The sequence below is a fragment of the Phodopus roborovskii genome, unplaced genomic scaffold (genome assembly GCF_943737965.1).
Source record: "Phodopus roborovskii unplaced genomic scaffold, PHOROB, whole genome shotgun sequence".
Taxonomy (NCBI): Eukaryota; Metazoa; Chordata; class Mammalia; order Rodentia; family Cricetidae; genus Phodopus; species Phodopus roborovskii.
The window spans coordinates 17,595,068-17,616,223 of NW_026126410.1; the positions used below are offsets into that span (position 1 = coordinate 17,595,068).

The 21,156-nt window shown below is 39.8% G+C and overlaps 1 protein-coding gene across 1 annotated transcript in view; it reads right to left on the minus strand.

Moving 5' to 3' along the window:
- The window catches only part of C7 (complement C7), a 66,693-nt gene extending 48,142 nt beyond the window's left edge, over nucleotides 1–18,551 (minus strand). Inside the window, exons 1-3 of the mRNA XM_051182493.1 lie at nucleotides 18,405–18,551; nucleotides 7,300–7,355; nucleotides 3,912–3,987 (exon numbers count right to left, since the gene is read on the minus strand). Of these exons, the coding sequence (XP_051038450.1) occupies nucleotides 3,912–3,987; nucleotides 7,300–7,355; nucleotides 18,405–18,410 (138 nt within the window). The 5' untranslated portion in view covers nucleotides 18,411–18,551. The remainder of the gene's footprint in view (nucleotides 1–3,911; nucleotides 3,988–7,299; nucleotides 7,356–18,404) is intronic.
- Nucleotides 18,552–21,156: the final 2,605 nt, after the last annotated feature.

The window sequence follows — 21,156 nt, forward strand, 5'->3', positions numbered from 1 at the left end:
ACATTACAATACAGAATACTTAACATTTTGGCCAGAATATTCTGGGAGTTAAGCAGGAAAAAAAATAATAAAATGCATTTTGTTGGAGGAAAGGGCAGGAAAGGTTATGGGAAATGAAGTGAAGTTAGCAGAACAGTGATGATACACACCTTTAATTACAACACCTTGGCGGCAGAGGCAGGCAGATCTCTATGAAACCATGTCTGGAGGATGTAGGGATGAAGGGAAGAAACCCTTAATAAACACAAGAAGTGACTGACTTGAGCTGGGCCTTCCAGGAAAAAAAAAATGAGACAAGGGGGGGAAAAAACCCAGAGAGAAATGTATTGATAGAGAGGCCAAGTGTGCAAAATAACCATGAACAATCCAAATGTTAAGGGATGTTAACGAGATTTTACTAGCTGATGGAGAATTGAGCTCTGAGAGGGAAATGTATTGAAAGCAGACCTCTTTTGGAAAAGAAGAAAATGGAAAAGGTTACTGCATTAAGTGAAAAATTCCTAAGTCATCCTAAATTTCACTTGGTCCACATTAAGTATGGAGCCATGCATCAAATGCTTAAATAAACTGAAGATCTGCACCATCATCTCTCTTGGCTAGTGGCCTCGTCTTGTACTTGTCCCTTTGCCGTCTAGTTTTTGTCAACTTGCACTAGAGTTATCTGAAGGGTGGGAACATCAATTAAGAAAATGTGTCCATAATTTCCAGCTATGGGGCATTTTCTTAATAAGTTGTTGATAGGGGAGGTCCCAGCCCATTGTGGGTGATGCTATCCCTGGGCTTGTGGTCTTGGGTTCTATAAAAAAGCAGGCTGAGAAGGCCAATGTGAAAAACTCTTCCATGGGCTCTGCATCAGCTCCTGCCTCTAGGTTTCTGCCCTGTTGAGTTCCTTCCCTCTCTACTTTTGATGATAAACTGTTATATGGTATTGTGAGTGAAATAAACCCTTTCCTTCCAAAGTTGGTTTTAGTCATGATGTTTGACAGCAATAGCAACCCTAACTAAAATAACCTGAGTCATAATTATCAGGGAAGAATAAGTATATAACCCAAATTTAAATGTGTTCATCCATTTTACATTGGGTTGGAAGTGGGTACCATCTGGGTCAAGTGGTCACACTGTGTAATTTGACTTCTTTGTAAATACAAGTTGTGTTACAGTTTTAAAACAAGGCATTTAGCCAAATGGTGGTGGCACACGCCTTTAATCCCAGCACTTAGGAGACAGAGGCAGTTGGATTTCTGTGAGTTCGAGACCATCCTGGTCTACAAGAGCTAGTTCCAGGACAGGCTCCAAAACTACAGAGAAACTCTGTCTCATAAAACCAAAATAAATAAATAAATGTAGGAGAATGCAAAGAGATTCATATCTATCCCCCTGCCCAAAACTCAAGTCCAAGTGGATCAAAGACCTTGACATAAAACAGATACTGAACCTAACAGAAGAGACAGTAGGGACTAGCCTCTCACTCACTGGCACAGGAAATTATTTTCTGGATAGAACACCAATAACACAGATGCTAAGACAAATAACTAATTACTGGGACCTCATGAGACTGTAAAGCTCTGTAAGACAAAGGAATCATCAATAGGAAAAAATGGCAGCCTTCAGAATGGGAAAAGATTTTCACCAACCCCACATTGTCAGAGGGCTAATTTCCAAAGTGTATAAAGAACTCAAGAAACTAAACATCATAAACCTAACAATTCAACTAAAAATGGGGGTACAGATAATAAACAGAGAATTCTTAACAAAAGAACCTCAAATGGCTGAGACACAAAGAAATGTTCAAAAAATCCTTGGCCATCAGGTAAACACAAATCAAAATGATTTTGAGACCTCATCTTATACCTGTCAGAATGGCTAAGATCAATAACACAAGTCACAGCTCATGCTGTCAAGGATGTGGAGCAAGGGGAACATTCCTCCACTGCTGGTGGGAGTGCAAACCTGTGAAGCCACTTTGGAAATCAGTGTTGCAGCTTCTCAGAAAACTGGGAATCACTTTACTGCAAGACCCAGCTATACCATACCTGGACATATACCCAAAGGATGTTCCATCCTATCACAAGGATCATGGCTCAACTATGGTCCGAGCAGATTTATTCATAATAGGCAGAAACTGGAAACCACCTAGATGTCCCTCAACTGAAGAACAGATAAAGAAAATGTAGTACATTTACACAATTTACTCAACTGTTAAAAGTAACAGCAAGAAATTTGCAGGCAAATGGATGGAACTGAAGAAAGATTATCCTGAGTGAGGTAACCCAAACCAAGAAAGACAAACATGGTGTGTGCTCACTTCTAAGTGGTTATTAGCTGTGAAGTACAGAACTAAGCTACAATCTACAGACCCAGAGAAGCTAAGTAACAGGGAGGGCTCTGGGGGGGGGAGGTGCATGAGCCTGGGAAGGGGAAATAGAATAGATTTCATAAGTGCACTAGGGGCAGCAGGAATGGGAACAGGAGATCAGGTTGGGGAGTTGGGGAAGAGTGTACTGGAATATATAACTGGAATTGGGGGGGGGCATTTCAGGGTCAAGGTAGAAACCTAGTGCAAAAGAAACTTCCCAGAATCTAAGAGAGTAACACTAATTAAGACTCCTAATAATGAGGTTACCAAGACTGAAGTGGCCATCTTTTATAACCAAGCAAGATTTCCAATGGAGGGATTGGGATACCAACCCAGTCACAAAACATTCAAACTACAGTTGGTTCAGTGGCAAGATATGGGAGCAAGTGTGTATCTGACTCTTTTGCCTGCTCTAGAGACTCTCCCTCCTATTGGGTTGCCTTATCCACCCTTGATAGGAGGGCTTTTGCCTTGCCTTATTGTATCCCATTTTTGTTGTGTTCACTTGTTATCTCTTGGAGGCCTGCCATTTTCTGAAGGGAAATGAAGGGAGAGTCGATCTGGGGGTGAAAGTTTGCAGGGAGCTGGGAGGAGTGATGTAAGGACAAACTATATTCCAGATGTATTATATGATAGAAGAATCTATTGTTAATTAAAAAATCACTTCAAAGAATGGTTATAATGGTATTTAAAAACTATAAGCAGTATTGAAATTACAGTAGTCATGAATGACTACTAAATAAAATAAAGACGATACGCATACAGAGAGAAAGTGGCTGGAAGACAAAATAGCAAAACAGTAGTATATTTGTCTCTTCTAAACAGCAGAATTATGAGTACTGTTTTTTTTAATAACTTAACTTTATTTTATGTGCATTGGTAAGAAGATATCAGGTCTCCTGGAACTTGAGTTATAGATAGTAAGCTGTCATGTGGGTGCTGGGAATTGAACCCTGATCCTCTGGAAGAGCAGCCAGTGCTCTTAACTGCTGAGCCATCTCTCCAGCTGCCAGAGTGCTGTTATCTTTCATTATACATTTCGGTATTTTTATCAATGAATGTGTTATAAAGAAAAATACATTTTTACAAGTATTGTGCAATATCCAAATCATGTCAAGTGCTTCATTTTATATTATTACATAGGAAATAAATTTAAAACATTGAAGATTTATTCATTTTTTATCCCTATTTGTGAAGTAAAATGAAGCATTCATTTCACTGTTTGCTGGTATTTTAAATGGGAGGAAAAGTTGAAAATGGTGAACAAAACACGGAATTTAAACACAGATTTTAACTTCTATGCTATTCCTGTCTGTTTAATAACAGACAATGATTTACCCTAAACCTCCAGCCTGTGTTCTAAAAAAAAATTCAAGAAAAATATAGACATCACAGTATAACAGTATTGCAAACAAGTTCTCATTTCTTCCTGGGAAATTACTAAAATAAGTTTCAAAATACATAAACACTAATAGATGACCATTCAAAAGTTGACTATGTTGTGTTCATACCTTCACATAGCAATAACCGACTCAAATGTTCTGTAGGAGCCTACCTGTGTCCTGGTACAACCATTGCATTCAGACCAAGGGCCATAGGAGTCCCACTGACAGTTCACTGGAGAAGAGGCTCTGTCATGGCACCAGATTTCCCATCATAAAGCATGTGGGATGATAAGCAAGAGAACACAATGAACAAGTAAGAATAGTCAAAAGTCATCAAAAGCACCTGACCTTGAGACAATGTTAATCATCTGTAATCCAGCTTCCTCCTCCCAAATTTTTGGAATGGGCAGGTAGAGGCAAGAGGATCAGAAGTTCAAGGTCTTGCTCAGCTTACAATGAGTTTGAGGACAACCTGAGCTGCATGAAAGCCAGTCTCAAAATAAATAAATAAATAAAAATAAAAAAGACAACAAAAATGTGCTTTAAGATGCAGAATGTATTCACATGAAAATGTCACCGTGATGCACAGTTTATATATTTATTATAGGTTGGGTAAAAAGAAATACCTTCAAAAATTTCAAAGAGGTATTAAAGGTATGCTAAAATAAATGAAAGTGAGAAGAAGTACCCATTTTTACCAGAGTCTAATTTTTATTAAATATCTATTTTGTACAAAGTACTGTAAGCATAAGGACACATAATTTTCTAATCATCACACATTATATCTACTGTGATAAATTTCATAACAGTATTTGTACTGGCTATTTGTATGTAAATTTGACACAAGCTAGAATTATCAGAGAGGTGGGAGCCTCAACTGAGAAAATGCCTCCATAAATGGATCAAGCTCTAGGCAAGCGCAGAGAGAATTTTCTTAATTAATGATCAATGATAAAGGGAGGGACCAATCCATTGTGGGTGGTGCCATTCCTGGTCTGGTCTCCCTGGGTTCTATAAGAAAGCAGATTGAGCAAGCCACAATGAGCACGCCAGTAAGCAGCTCCCCTTTGCATCAGCTCCTGTCTCCAGCTTCTTGCCCAGCTTGAGTTCCTGTCCTAACTTCCTTCGATAATGAACTGTGATATGGAAGTGTAAGCTGAATAAACCCTTTTCTCTCCAAGTTGCTTTGGCTATGATGTTTCATCACAAAAATAGTAACCCTGACCAAGGCAATGTTTACATAAAGTTAGATATGGGAATATAAATAAAGGAGTAGTCAAAGATAAGGGAGTATGTGAGAATATTTGGGAGAAAGGTATGGGGCCTTTGAAGAAACTATCCAGAAACTGGGGAGAAAAGTTCTAAGAATAGTAGAAAAATGCTAGCAAGGGCTATATGACAGCAATTTATGTTCAAAGGTGCCCCACATTCACTCAGGCTCCTTCTTAAGTACACATACAGGTAAAAAAAAAAAATTAGTTTAAGCAATTTCACCCATCTCAAGCATATGTGGGTGGTAAAGCTGCTCTCACATGGCTAAACACTGGCTGTAGAAGACACCTGGATTAGTTCTCAAAGGTCAATGAAGACTTCTAAAAAGATCACAGGATTGGGGATCTTGATTTGTGTGCTTGTGGTAGAATATTACTTTAAGGTAAGTGACTTTTGTTCATGCTGCATTTGTTTAACTCTGTGAATCCGTATTACTATGCCTGTCTAAAAGTCCTGGTGGCCCTAATAAAGTGCTGAATAGCCAATAGCAAAGCAGGAGCAAGGATAGGCAGGGCTGGAAGGCAGAAAGCATAAATAGAAAAAGAAATGAGGAAAAGAGAAGCAATGAGAGAACAAGGAGAGGAGGATGTCAGGGGCCAGACACCCAGACACCCAGACAGACACCCAGACACCCAGACACCCAGACCCAAGACACCCAGAGACACCCAGACACCCAGACACCCAGACGACACCCAGATGACACCCAGACACCCAGACACCCAGACCCAAGACACCCAGATGACACCCAGACACCCAGACACCCAGACGACACCCAGACGACACCCAGACACCCAGACACCCAGACCCAAGACACCCAGAGACACCCAGACACCCAGACATCCAGAGACACCCAGATGACACCCAGACACCCAGACACCCAGAGACACCCAGACGACACCCAGACACCCAGACACCCAGATACCCAGACACCCAGACACCCAGACACTCAGACACCCAGACACCCAGAGACACCCAGACCCCAGACACCCAGACACACCCAGACACCCAGACACCCAGACACCCAGACATCCAGACACCCAGACAGATACCCAGACACCCAGACAACACCCAGACACCCAGACAGACACCCAGACACCCAGACGACACCCAGACACCCAGATACCCAGAAAGCCAGCCAGCCACAGAGTAAGAAGGAAAGGAAGATATACAGAGGTAAGAAAGATAAAAACCCAGAGGGAAAAGGTAGAAAGGTTAATTTAAGAAAAGAAAAGCTGTCTAGTAGACACATGGGGGAGGGCCTAGGCCCTGCTCCAAATGATGTGACAGACTTTGAAGACTCCCAATGGAAGACCTCACCCTCCCTGGGGAGCAGAAAGGGGATGGGCTGGGGTTTGGTGGGGGTGATAAGGGAGGATGGGAGGGTGAGGGAACTGGGATTAACATGAAAAACAACCTTGTTTAAGGCCAGGCATTTATAACTAAAAATAGGCCTCAGAGAGCGATTACTTTGGGAGCTGGGTGGTGGGCCCCTCATAAAGACCTAAAGAGCAAAGAACCCAAAAGAGCAAAAGCATCACACAACATGGCACATTACTGGGCTGGGAGACTTCTTGAGTCCAGATGACTCTTGAATCCTATAGCCATCAGATGATGCTAAAAGTAATGAATCCCATTCTGTAGTATGCATAGTAACCTTGAGCCAAATGTCTAAATGTTAGAGACAGCCTCTGAATTTACTTTTGTTTGCCTGTCTGTGCCACAGAGGACAACAGAGGCTTTCCCCAAGTATGGCCCCACAGGATGGACACTGTGTAGCCTTCTCCCCTGTCTTATACTGCTGGCCGCAGGACCCTGGTCACCAGTGGGCTCTACATGCTGTCTCATTCTTTGTGTCCAGGCCTGGTTCCATCAATCTGATAATGCAAAATAAAAGCAAAGGACTGGGTAAATGGTGATGGCTTTTACCAGCCTTCAGGAACCAAGAAAACTATTTTCTTAAAAAACAAATCTGTTGACCTTTAAAATCCAGAGAATGTTTTCAAGGACTAAAATTAAAGATTAAATATTACTCTGGGTTGGCTGCAGCTCTCTGAATTAAGGTAAAACCTTGGAACTGGACCGAAGAACCATGAGACATTTTTGTCCTTGTTTCTTCTTCAAAAGAAAAATAAAAAGAACAAAACATAATTATCATGTTTTCTAGAATCATGGAAAGATGAGGTATATAAACACATTCAATATACTATATAAAAGTTAACCCATACTAAGGAATTTACTATTTCCAACATTTTTAAAATTTCCATACAAAACCTGAAACATTCTTACCTTAGGAAGATTTGAAACTCTGCCATAAATCCCACCAAAAAGAATAAGCTCATTGCCTAGGATGGAAAACAATGAAATATTACTTTAGCTTTCATTTCCTAAATGAGTTAAAAAATGAATACATCCACTTAAGTATAGATTTGTGGGTTGGGAGAATATGAGTCAAAAAACCATATAAAAATAAATGGCTTTTCTTTTTGAGATTGTATTTTAAATAGAAGCTTGAAGATTCTTCCAAAAAAAAAAAAAAAAAAAAAAAAAAAAAAACCTTAAAAATAGAGCTACCGGCCTATCTCTGCGGGTCCACTTGGAGTTCCTGCAGGCAAGATCCTTGACCCACAAATCCGGGCCCCTGCCAAAGAACAAGGTCTCAGCTGGAGAGCGCCAGTTTCCAGTGAGATCCCACTACCCTGCAAAACCTTCTCAAGTTCCAGTCCAGCCCTCGTCCTCTTCTGCCGGCTATTGGCCAGAGAGAAGCCTCCTAGAGAGCTTGGACCACACAGAGATACAGACATTGAATCTTTGATCCACATAAGCCCATCTGGGAAGGACCATAGAGAGAGGGAAGAGACACCACCAACACCTACAGGAAGAAACTATGGGAAGAAGGCAATACAAGAGAACACCTAACAACAGAAAGACAAACATGACACCACCAGAATCTAGGGAATCTACACCAACTAGAATGGAACACAACAACAAATCAGAGGAAGCAGAAGGGTACGACTTAAAAATCACCATCATAAAAATGATAGAGGCCCTCAAAGAAGATATGAGAAAATCCCTTAAAGAAATAGAGGAAAAAACAAACAAAAAAGTGGAAGAAATGAACAAATTCCTTAAGGAAAGTACAGAAAGCCAAGAAAAAACAATTAACCAGGTGAAGGAAACGGTTCAAGATTTGAAAACCGAAATTGAGAAAATAAAGGCAACACAAATGGAAGGAAAGCTGGAAATTGAAAAGCTGGGCAAAAAATCGGAAACCACGGACACAAGCATAACCAACAGAATTCAAGAGATGGAAGAGAGAATCTCAGGCGCAGAAGATAAACTAGAAGAAATAGATTCATCGACCAAAGAAAACCATAAATCCAACAAATCCTTAACACACACTATCCAGGAAATGTGGGACACCATGAAAAGGCCAAACCTAAGAATAATAGGCATAGAGGAAGGTGAGGAAGCCCAGCTCAAAGGTGCTGAAAACATATTCAACAAAATCATCGAGGAAAACTTTCCAAATCTGAAGAAGGACATGCCCATGAAAGTACAAGAAGCATACCGAACCCCAAATAGGCTGGACCAAAGAAAAAAAGACCCCTCGACATATAATAATCAAAACACCTAGCATACAGAATAAAGAAAAAATATTAAGAGCAGCGAAGGAAAAAGGACAGGTAACATATAAAGGCAGACCTATCAAAATTACACCTGACTTCTCCATGGAAACCCTCAAGGCCAGAAGGTCCTGGATAGATGTTCTAAAAGTATTAAGAGAACACGGATGCCAGCCTAGGCTACTATATCCAGCAAAACTCTCAGTCAATATAGATGGAGAGAATAAGATATTCAATGACAAAACCAGATTTTCCCAATATGTATCTACAAATCCAGCCCTACAGAAAGTATTGGAAGGAAAATTCCAACCCAAGGAAGGTAACTACGCCCACAAAAATGTAGGCAACAGATAATCCAACTACACCAGAAACCTAGGGTGAAGCAGAACAAATATATTCACAATACCACTGCCAACAACAAACCTAAATCAAACAACCATCAACAATCAATGGTCCTTACTCACCCTCAACATTAATGGTCTTAACTCACCTATAAAAAGACACAGATTAACAGAATGGATACGAAGACAGAATCCATCCTTCTGCTGCATACAAGAAACACATCTTAGCTCCAAAGATAGACATTACCTCAGGGTAAAGGGTTGGGAAAAGATTTTCCAATCAAACGGAAATAAGAAGCAAGCAGGCGTAGCTATCCTAATATCTAACAAGCTAGACTTCAAACCAAAACTAGTCAAAAGAGATGAAGACGGTCATTTCATATTCATATCAGGAGAAATCCATCAACACAAAGTCTCAATTCTGAACATCTATGCCCCTAATACAAAGCCACCCACATTCGTAAAAGAAACACTACTAAAACTCAAAGCTCATATAAAACCTCACACACTTATAGTGGGAGACTTCAATACACCACTCTCAACACTAGACAGGACCACAAATCAGAAACTCAACAAAGAAACAAAAGAATTAACAGAAGTTATGTCTCAACTGGGGCTAACAGACATCTATAGAACATTCCATCCAAAGACAAAAGAATATACCTTCTTCTCTGCTCCACATGGAACCTTCTCTAAAATCGACCACATACTAGGAGACATAACAAACCTCAACAGATACAAGAGAATAGAAATAGTCCCCTGTATCTTATCGGACCACCATGCTTTAAAATTGGAATTCAACAACAATACAAATAGCAGAAAACCTGCAAACTCATGGAAACTTAACAATGTGCAATTGCACCACTCCTGGGTCAAAGAAGAAATAAAGAAAGAAATTAAAGACTTTCTAATATTCAACGAGAATGAGGATACAACATACCCGAACTTATGGGACACCTTGAAAGCAGTGCTACGAGGGAAGTTCATTGCACTAAGTGCCCATATGAAGAAAACAGAGGATAGTCACATAAATGAATTAACAGCGCAACTGCAAACCTTAGAACAGAGAGAAGCGAATTCACCCGCAGGAGCAGACACCAGGAAATAATCAACTTGAGGGCTGAAATCAACAAAATAGAAACCAGGAAAACAATACAAAAAATCAATGCAACAAAGAGTTGGTTTTTTGAGAAAATCAACAAGATTGATAAACCTTTATCCAAATTAACGAAAAAGCAGAGACAGAACATGCAAATTAACAAAATCAGAAACGAAATGGGGAACATAACAACAGACACAGAGGAAATCCAGACAATTTTCAGGTCATACTTCAAAATCTGTATTCCACAAAAATTGAAAATTCAAAGGAAATGGACAAGTTTCTGGATAACTATCACTTACCAAAATTAAATCAAGAACAGACAAACAACTTAAATAGACCTATAACCCGAAATGAAATAGAAGCAGTCATCGAAAGCCTTCCAACGAAAAAAAGTCCAGGGCCAGATGGATTCAGTGCAGAATTCTACCAGACATTCAAGGAAGAACTAATACCATTACTCCTCAAACTGTTCCACAAGATAGAAACAGAAGGTTTATTGCCAATCTCTTTTTATGAGGCCACAATAACTTTGGTACCCAAACCTCACAAAGACACAACTAAGAAAGAGAACTACAGACCAATATCCCTGATGAACATCGATGCAAAAATACTCAATAAAATAATGGCAAACCGAATTCAAAAATACATCAGAGAAATCATCCACCATGATCAAGTAGGCTTCATACCTGGATTGCAGGGATGGTTTAACATACGAAAATCTATCAACGTGATCCACCATATAAACAAACTGAAAAAGAAAAACCATATGATTATCTCCCTAGATGCAGAAAAAGCCTTCGATAAAATTCAACACCCTTTCATGATAAAGGTATTAGAGAGGTCAGGGATAACAGGAACATACCTAAACATAATAAGAGCAATATACAGCAAACCAACTGCCAACATCAAACTGAATGGAGAGAAACTTAAGCCAATTCCTCTAAAATCAGGAACAAGACAAGGCTGTCCTCTCTCTCCATATCTCTTCAATATCGTACTAGAAGTTCTAGCTAATGCTATAAGACAACAAAAGGAGATCAAGGGCATCCAAATTGGAAAGGAAGAAGTCAAACTGTCTCTATTTGCAGATGATATGATAGTTTACATAAGCGACCCAATAAACTCTACCAGGGAACTCCTACAGCTGATAAACACCTTCAGCAAACTAGCAGGATACAAGATAAACTCAAAAAAATCAGTAGCCCTATTTTTTTCAGACGACAAAGAGGCAGAGAAAGAAATCAGAGAAACATCACCCTTTACAATAGCCACAAGCAACATAAAGTATCTTGGTGTAACGCTTACCAAACAAGTAAAAGATCTATATAATAAGAACTTTGTGACTCTAAAGAAAGAAATTAAAGAAGATACCAGAAAATGGAAAGACCTCCCATGCTCTTGGATAGGTAGGATAAACATAGTAAAAATGGCAATCTTACCAAAAGCAATCTACAGATTCAATGCAATCCCCATTAAAATCCCACCACAATTCTTCACCGACCTTGAAAGGATAATAATCAACTTTATATGGAAAAACAAAAGACCCAGGATAGCCAAAACAACCCTATACAATAAAAGAACATCAGGAGGCATCACCATTCCTGACTTTAAGCTCTACTACAGAGCTATAGTTCTGAAAACAGCCTGGTATTGGCATAAAAATAGACAGGTAGACCAAGGAATCGAATTGAAAACCCTGATATTAATCCACGCACCTATGAACACCTGATTTTCGACAAAACAGCTAAAATTATACAATGGGGCAAAGATGGCATCTTCAACAAATGGTGCTGGCACAATTGGATGAGGGTGTGTAGAAGACTGCAGATAGACCCATGTCTGTCGCCATGCACAAAACTCAAGTCCAAATGGATCAAAGACCTCAACATCAATCCAGCCACATTGAACCTCTTAGAAGAGAAAGTAGGAGGTACCCTTGAACAAATTGGTATAGGAGACCGCTTCTTGAACATAACTCCAGGGGCACAGACACTGAAAGAAACAATTAATAAATGGGACCTCTTCAAACTTAGAAGCTTCTGTAAGGCAAAGGACACAGTTGACAAGACCAAACGGCAGCCCACTGACTGGGAAAAGATTTTCACTAATCCTATATCCGACAAAGGGCTGATCTCCAAAATATACAAAGAACTCAAGAAACTAGTCAACAAAACACCAAATAACCCTATTAAAAAATGGGGTACAGAACTGAAGAAAGAATTCTCAATGGAGGAAATCAAAAAGGCTGAAAGACACTTAAGAAAATGCTCCACATCCTTAGCTATCAGGGAAATGCAAATCAAAACAACTTTGAGATACCATCTTACCCCCTGCCAGAATGGCTAAAATTAGAAACACCAGTGATGACTTATGTTGGAGAGGATGTGGAGAAAGTGGAACACTCCTCCACTGCTGGTGGGAGTGCAAACTCATACAGCCACTTTGGAGATCAGTATGGCGGTTCCTCAGGAAAATGGGAATTAGTTTACCACAGGACCCGGCAATCCCCCTCTTAGGCATATACCCAAAGGATTCACATCAATGCAACAAAGACATCTGTTCAACTATGTTCATAGCAGCACTATTTGTAATAGCAAGAACCTGGAAGCAACCTAGATGCCCTTCAATTGAAGAATGGTTAATGAAGATGTGGCACATCTACACAATGGAATACTACTCTGCAGAAAAAAATAATGGTATCTTGAAATTCGCAGGCAAGTGGATGGCACTTGAAGAAACCATCCTGAATGAGGTAACCCAGTCACAAAAAGAGGAACACAGTATGTACTCACTCATATATGGATTTTAGACCTAGATCAAATGATCACCAGCCTATAATTCACATCACCAGAGGAACTAGGATACAAGTTGTATTCTAAGAGATTCATATAAAGTCCCTCACAGAACTGGGAAGGGACAAGTCCCCCAGACCTCAGGTATAGTGGGGGAGGACAGCTAATGGAGAGAGAAGTAGGAGAAAATGAGAGGGAGGGAGAGGGAAGGCATGTGCGACCAGGAGGATTGAGCCTGGTTAGGAATGGAAAATAGGGAAAGAGAGAGAGAGACACAGAGAGAGAGAACATAAAAGAGGGAGCCAATATTGGTTTGAAGATAAAGTTGAACACAAAGAAAGGTCGAGGGAACTACAAGACTGCTCCCAACTAACAATCTCAGCTTCCGTGGAAAGGCTATCATAAATGCCCTTCCCGGAGAGTGAGATCAACAACTAACTTCTCCATGGGGTCCTCAACTAATGCCTGTTGAAAACAGGAGCAAACACCCATACATAAACACTGAGTCAAACTAGAACCCAGAAGCAGATGGAGAGGACAAGACCATGCGGTAGAAGTACATAGAGACAGCTTACCTGAACAAGGAGGAGCTAAGGGCCACTAGACTGATAGCTGGGAAGCCAACAGGGGTCTGACTCGGACCCCCTGAATATGGGTCTCAGCCAGAAGGTCTGAGCAGTCTAAGAGACCTCAGACAGTGGAGCCAGGATGTATCCCTGGTGCACAAAAGGACTTTGCAAACATATCCCCCATGGAGGGATAACTGCCTTATTCTAGAGATAGGAGAGAAGCCCTAGTCCCTACTTCACAGGACCTGTCAGATCTACATGACCCCAACTGGATGGCATTCCCCTACATATTGTATTGTGGTGGGGGGTTGGGAGGGGAGGGTGTTTAGAGTGCATGGGAGAGGGTAGAGAGGGCAAAAGGGAGGGAAGGAGGGAGGGAGGGCTTGGGGGGAGGGAGGGAGGGAGGGAGAGGGAACTGGGATCGACATGTAAAATAATAATAAAAAAAAAAAAAAAAAAAAAAAAAAACGCTTTGACTCCAAAATTTAAGTTGAAGAACAAGTTACTGGGGAAAAGTACTTCTATTTTTGTTTCCACAGAAAATGAAAAGATGTGGATTCCTTCCAGACTAATGTGGTTTGATCACACCAGACCGCCTGAAACAGAGTACAAGCTGATCCTACATTCCAAACAGCTGGACAAAACAGCCCTACAGACTACAGCTAGGATATCTGAATCTTCTTCGAATCCCCCAAGACAGCGCCCCTTACCAGCAGGAAGTAGTTTGGAAAGAACGACGCCCAAATTCCCAAATATTGTGTATAAATGTTTGTTTTCATTTAATTGGACTTTGTTATATAAAATTAAATAAAAAATACTCTATATGCATAAAAAAAAATAAAGATGGAAAGCACAGAAAAAAAAAATAGAGCTACCATATGATTTTTGCAATCCCAATAAAATGAAATCAGTATGCCAAAAGAGATATGTACATTCCCATATTTATTGTCATATTGTATTAGTCCTAAAAGCTAAAACAAGAACTCTAACAGTGTCTATCATTGGATGAAAGAGTTAAGAAAAAGATAGAAAGAGAAGGTAGAAAAATAAGGCAGGAATTAAGAAAAAGATAGGAAGATAAGGAATGTAGCTCACTGGTGCTTAACTAATTTGCATGAGACTCTCTACTTGATCTCCAATATGGGGTAGGGGGTGAGGAGGAGAAAACACACACAATGGAATACCACAGAACCATAAAAGAGAAAAAGCTGTTTGCAACAATACATATAAACTTAGAAAGTAGTGTGTTGAATAAGCCAAGCACAAAAAAGAGAAATACCATCAGATAAAATTCATTTATAGATGTTGTCTAAAACTGCTGAACTCAAAGAAGTAAAAAGGCGAATGAACACGGACTGACTGTGGGATACCATACCTAACCCCAGCTGGTAGATCTACAATCCAAACTCTACACCTAAGGCTCAGGGAACATGGTAGAAGGGGTGGTGGAAAGATTAAAGACATTTAAGAGGAATGCAACACCTGCCTTAAGATAGTGTATTCTAAACATGGCAGGGAAGTTGCACCTGTGAAATCTCAAGACTATTGTTGCCTAAGCAAGACCAACATGCTAACATGGCTGAGGGAATCTCACAAGACCCTAACTCTCAGTGAAGAGCAATCGATGGCTGCTGACAAATGGAGAATCAGTTTTCTACAAGAATGAACCTGAGTTATCTAATCCCAAGGGGTGGGCACTAAACACATGTACACAAGAGGAACATGAAATGGTCCCAACAGGTTTCTGTCTCTCTCTCTCTCTCTCTCTCTCTCTCTCTCTCTCTCTCTCTCTCTCTCTCTCTGTGTGTGTGTGTGTGTGTGTAACATGTAACAAAGGGCAGATTTGTAGATGTATAAGGGACAGAGGTAAACAAATAAGACTTTGTAACTGAAAGGAAGATTACTAGACATGAATATCTAGAAAGGCCAATGGAAAAGTCTGAAGAAAAAAAAAAGAATAGTGCGAGGACCATTCGCAGGGGATTCTCGATTGTATAAATGGAGAAATGGAACTAAGCATTAGGGTTTTTTCACTGATTTCTTCTGACCACAGATATCATGTGACCAGCAGCAACAGCCTTGACTTCCCCACACAAAGGACCGTGATTTGCTAAAATACATCCTTCCTTGAATTGCATTTGTCAGAGTACTTTTAAACAGAAAACCAAGACAATTCCTAAATCGGGAGCAATTTGTCTTCCTGCCCTTTAGAAAGAGAAGAATACACATGAAAATAGAACAATCCTGTGCACAAGCTGACTATAAATAATCAGTTTAGATTTTGCCATGTTGAAAAATAGGGAAAGAACTGTGTCTGTGACACTCAGCTAGACCTGCAGCACCTTTTTCGTCCCCAAATGAACACCAGCTCTTCCTGGTTCCAGCTGAAGTGCTGATCTGAGGCATCATTGTGCCTAGCGTGGACTATTCCCTAGTTTCCCTGGTTCTGGGCTGAGCTCAGACCAAGGAGCCAGACTATGTCACTGGCCTGTAGCTAGCTCAGAGGGAAGCTTCTTGGCTCTGAACTCTTCTTCAACAACTCAGCCCCAAGTTGCCACCTATTCAAGTGACACCCAGAGAATCAAGGGGAATTCTGGAGCCATTTTCCCCAAGTTTAGCTCACTTGGATGGAGAAGGAGGTCAAAGATTATTCCTCCTTAAAATGCCAGACATAGAGATCACTCTTGCTATTTGATAGGTCAGGGTATTCACATATCTCCCTTGCTGGAAACATACCACAAAGGCATGCCTTTGAGGTTTACACTAAGAATGTAAACATCTACTTTTAAATATAAGCAGAAATTGTGCAAGCATCTTGGAGTGAAACCGTTGCTTCCTTTGTTGACATCCTATCAGCAAATTAAAATAAAACAGTATATTTATTACCTCAACATTAAAATGTCATAAATTAATGATGGAGAAACACATTTTAAACAAAACAATTATTAAGATGTCTCATCATAAAATAAGGAAGGAAAATGATTGACAGTCAATTCAAATATTAGGGAAAACAAGTTGGGTGGGTGACTTTAGCAAGCATATCATATTCCTTCTTCAACTAACAAGTGTTCTGAATTATTAAAGCCTACAAAGCACAGTAAAAATATTGTGAATCTAGCTTTGTAGATTGCCTTGGTGTTGTAGCATTGTAGCCTTAAGTGTATCAATTTTGTAACTTTGGGTTCAACTATTAACTATAAAATTCAAAGGTTACTGAAGATCTACATCCTGGTCCTTCTCCAGCCTCACTAATGAGCAGATTTTGTAAAACAAGTAGGTATCACAGTGCCTATAGGGCAATCCCACAGATGACAGAACAGCAGAATTGTTCCTTCAAGTGTGATAGTACAACATTTCTATTTTAAATATCAAATCTATAATAATAAAATTTGGTCTGGAAAGATGGCTCAATTGGTGATGGACCTGCTGTGCAAACAAAAGGATCTGGGTTTTATCCCCAGAATACATAGGAGGCATATAGATCCATGTGCTCACAGGTAAGTATTAGGGAAAACAAGAATGTCAAATACACAGGGTTGTCTCTTCAAACAGAGAGATGTATAACCTGTGTTCTACCCAGAAGGCTGGGAACGGATGTGATGAATAGCCTGTTAGCCTCTGCACTATCTGGATGGCTAGGCTGCACTGGGTACTTCTGACCTTTACCTTGAGCTTTTTTATCTCAGCCAATCTACAAGATTATTCTCCCCTATACCCTAACTATGAGCATTGTTCTCCTTGTATCTGTTTCCTTAGTTGATCTACAGAACCTATCTTTATAGAAGATGTCACTTGTACGTTACAAGAAGTTCAATGCAATTGTGTCTTAAGCACACAGGGTTGCGCTATACAAGGAAACTTTTTTCCAAATTGAGCTGCACTTAAATAGGACTAAAATAAACCATCCAGTTTCATACTCTGAAAGTTTGAACCAAGATAGACTACTGAGTTGTGTTGAACTGAATTTCCTTCCTGCCTCCCCTGGGTAGACACTCTGATGGACCTGATGTTTGTAGACACTCTCCTCCATGCCACCTCACACACACACACACACACACACACACACACACACACACACACACACACACACATCCACATAAAAAGCCTATGATCCCAGCACTGGGAAGGAAGAGACAGGAGGATCTCTGGGTTTGCAAACCAGCCAGTGTAGCCATATTGGTGACTTCCAGTTTCAGTGAGAAACCTTATCTCAAAGAAGAAAAGAAGGAAGGAAAGGAAGAAAAGAAAAGAAAAAAAATTGAGGAAGATACCCTATGGCCTGCACACACACACACACACACACACACACACACAGAGAGAGAGAGAGAGAGAGAGAGAGACATACATTACAATAGCAATTCCAACATGTTTTTATATCCTAAACTTTTATTCTATAATAACAATTTCTATCTTTTGTCTTTTGTGCACATTAACTTTTTAAATATATCTGTCATATTTATGTTAGTCCAACCTGTGTGTATGACAAATTCATTGGCATGTCCTTATATCGTCTGCCCTCGCAGTTCTAACTCTTTCATCCAACATTCTGAAGTCTGACTTTCCAAAGCCACAAATTCAGTTTTCCATACAGCTCTGATATCATCCAATCAAAACCTCACTACATAGCCCACAATTAAAATAAACAATCAAGCTAGAGAAAACAGCCTTAGAAGTGACAATGGTCTTATTGTATTATTCCTTTACTGCTTTCTCTGGACTTCCATAAACATTGCCTTCAATTCCTTTTAGCCACCTCTTTCAGACTATAATTGAATTGCAAAATGAGGAAACCCAATTCACTTTGGCTGAGCTATTAAAAATCTATTTAGATAAGGTCATTTTTAAAGTCACTCCCAGACCTTTTCACTGTATTTTCCATATCCTTCTCTTCATCTGATTTCTTTCAGTTAAGTGTGACCCCTCTGAGATGCCTTAAATATGTAAATCATAAATTATTAACTTACCTTCATACTTGAGAAACATTCGGGGCACAGAAGAACAAGAAAATTTTGACAGTAAAGACAGACAGGCTTTTGTCTCCCCCACAGCCTCTCCTGCTCTGGATTCTTTTTCCACTCATTTATAGAGCCAGCTGTACTGAGACTGGCTGGATTCTCTACCCCAGCTGGATTCTCTAGGGATATAGAGCTCCTGCCTCTGTACTTGATCTGTGCCTTAAAGCCAGATGCATTTTGTCAGTTAAACAGACCCTTGCTGCAGCCAGCTGGGACTGTTTGGAAGTTACAGATATGTTTCTGGGAAATGTATCTACTAATCGGGAAAGACAGTGAATGTTCTCAGTTCATCATTAAAGTGATTTCCAACCAAAGGAAATTCTGCAAAGCAAGGGCTGGTCCTCTTCACTGTTTTAATCTACTAAACTGAGCACATGTTTTCCCTATACTCTTAAAGGGTGTTATAAAGCAGACTCTGAGATTGCTTTATTGTCAAAGAAGAGTTTGTCCATTTTCTGATTTTGTAACAAAAATACTTGAGACTCCAAACTTTAAAATACAAAAGTGTATTTGGCTCGTAGTTCTGGAACCTAGAAGTCAAGAACATGGTGCTGGCATCCCTGTAACATCTGGTAAGAGCTTGATTTTGTGTGTCATGACATGAAATGGGTTATCACGTGGTGAAACATCTTAAGTGTGGTAGCATAAGTCTCTCTTCCATGTCATATAAGACCACTAATGGGATACACCACCCAGAGCCAGCCTACCCTTCGCCCTTAGTCTTGCTGGGCCCACTGCTCCAGGTACAGGTCCAACACCCTGTACACTTCCTTGGAACCTCCTGGGTTGGCTCTGAGCATTCTGAAACTGCCTATCCACAAAGGACCAGCACTCACCTGATCTTTGGGGCCAAATGCCTGCCCTCTGACAGAGACCTCCAAGAGAGCTTGAATCATCCAGAGTAACAGACATTGAAATCCTGACCCACCTACACCCACCAGGAGAGCAGGGAAGAGAGAGAGTCCACTCACTGGAAGAAGTCATTCAAAGACAGCAATACAAGAAAACACCTGACAATCAAAAGAACAGTATTACACCACCAGAATATAGGGACTCTATGCCAACTACACCTGAACACACTAAAGTAGGTGAAGCAGAAGAGAATGACTTAAAAAATAACTTCATGAATATGATGGATGATACAAGAAAATCATTTTAAAGAAATGGAAGAAAAAACAAACAAACAAAAAATTGGAAGAAATAGAGGGAAAGACCAAGCCAAAAAAAAAAAAAAAATGCAAGGAATGAACAAATGTATTAAAAAAAGTAAGGAAAGCCAAGAAAACAATCAAACAGATGAAGGAAATAATTCAAACAGTTCAAGACATGAAAATTGAAAGAGAGACAATAAATAAATCACAAACTGAGGAAATGCTGGAAATACAAAAACTGGGTAAATGATCAGGAACTACAAATGCAAATATAACAAACACAATATAAGAAGAGATCAAAGAGTGAATCTCAGTGGCTGAAGATAAACTAGATGAAATAGACTCATCAACCAAAAAAATCATAATCAAACAAATCCTTAACACAAAACACCCAAGAAATGTGGAACACCATGTAAAGACCAACCTAAGAATAATAGGCATAGAAGAAGGCGAAGAAGACCAGCTCAAAGGAGCAGAAAACATATTCAACAAAACCACTGAAGAAAACTTTCCCAATCTGAAGACAGACATGCCTATGAAAGTACAAGAAACATCCTGAACATGAAATAGACTGGACCAAAAAAGAAAGTTCCCTCGCCAAATAATAACCAAAATACCTAACATACATACAGAATAAAGAAATAATATTAAGGGCAGCAAAGGAAAAAAGCAAGGTACCATAGGCAGACCTATTAATTGTACACCTGATTTCTCCATGGAAACTTTGAAAGGCAGAAGTTCCTAGATAGATGTTCTAGAAGCACTAAGAGACCACTGGCCAGCCCAGGTTACTATACCCAGCAAACACTCAATCACTATAGATGAAGAAAAAAAATATTCAATAACAAAGCCAGATTTTCACAATACTCATATACAAATCCAGCCTTGCAGAAAGTTCTGGAAGAAAAACTCCAACCCAAGGAAGTGAACTACACTCACAAAGACATAGGCAATAGATAATCCCACTTCACCAGAACCCAAAGAAAATGTGGGGCAAATATACTCACAATACCAACAACAACAACAAATGTAAAACAAACAAGAATTAACAATCAATGGGACTTACTTTCCCTCAACACTCCTATAAAAGGACACAGGCTAACAGAATGGATACAAAGACAGAATCCATCCTTCTGCTGCATACAAGAAACACATCTAAGCTTCAAAGATAGACATTACCTTGGGGTAAAGGGTTGGGAAAAGATCTTCCAATCAAATGGAACCAAGAAGCAAGCAGGCATGGCTATCCTAATATCTAACAAGTTAGACTTCTAACTAAAGTTAATCAAAAGAGATAAAGAGGATCATTTTGTATTCATTGCAGGAGAAATCCATCAACACAAAGTCTCAGTTCTGAACATCTATGCCCCTAATACAAAGGCACCCACATTCATAAAAGAAATGCTACTAAAACTCAAAGCTCATATAAAACCTCACACACTTATAGTGGGAGACTTCAATACACCACTCTCAACACTAGACAGGACCACAAATAGAAACTCAACAAAGAAACAAAAGAACTAACAGAAGTTATGTCTCAACTGAGATTA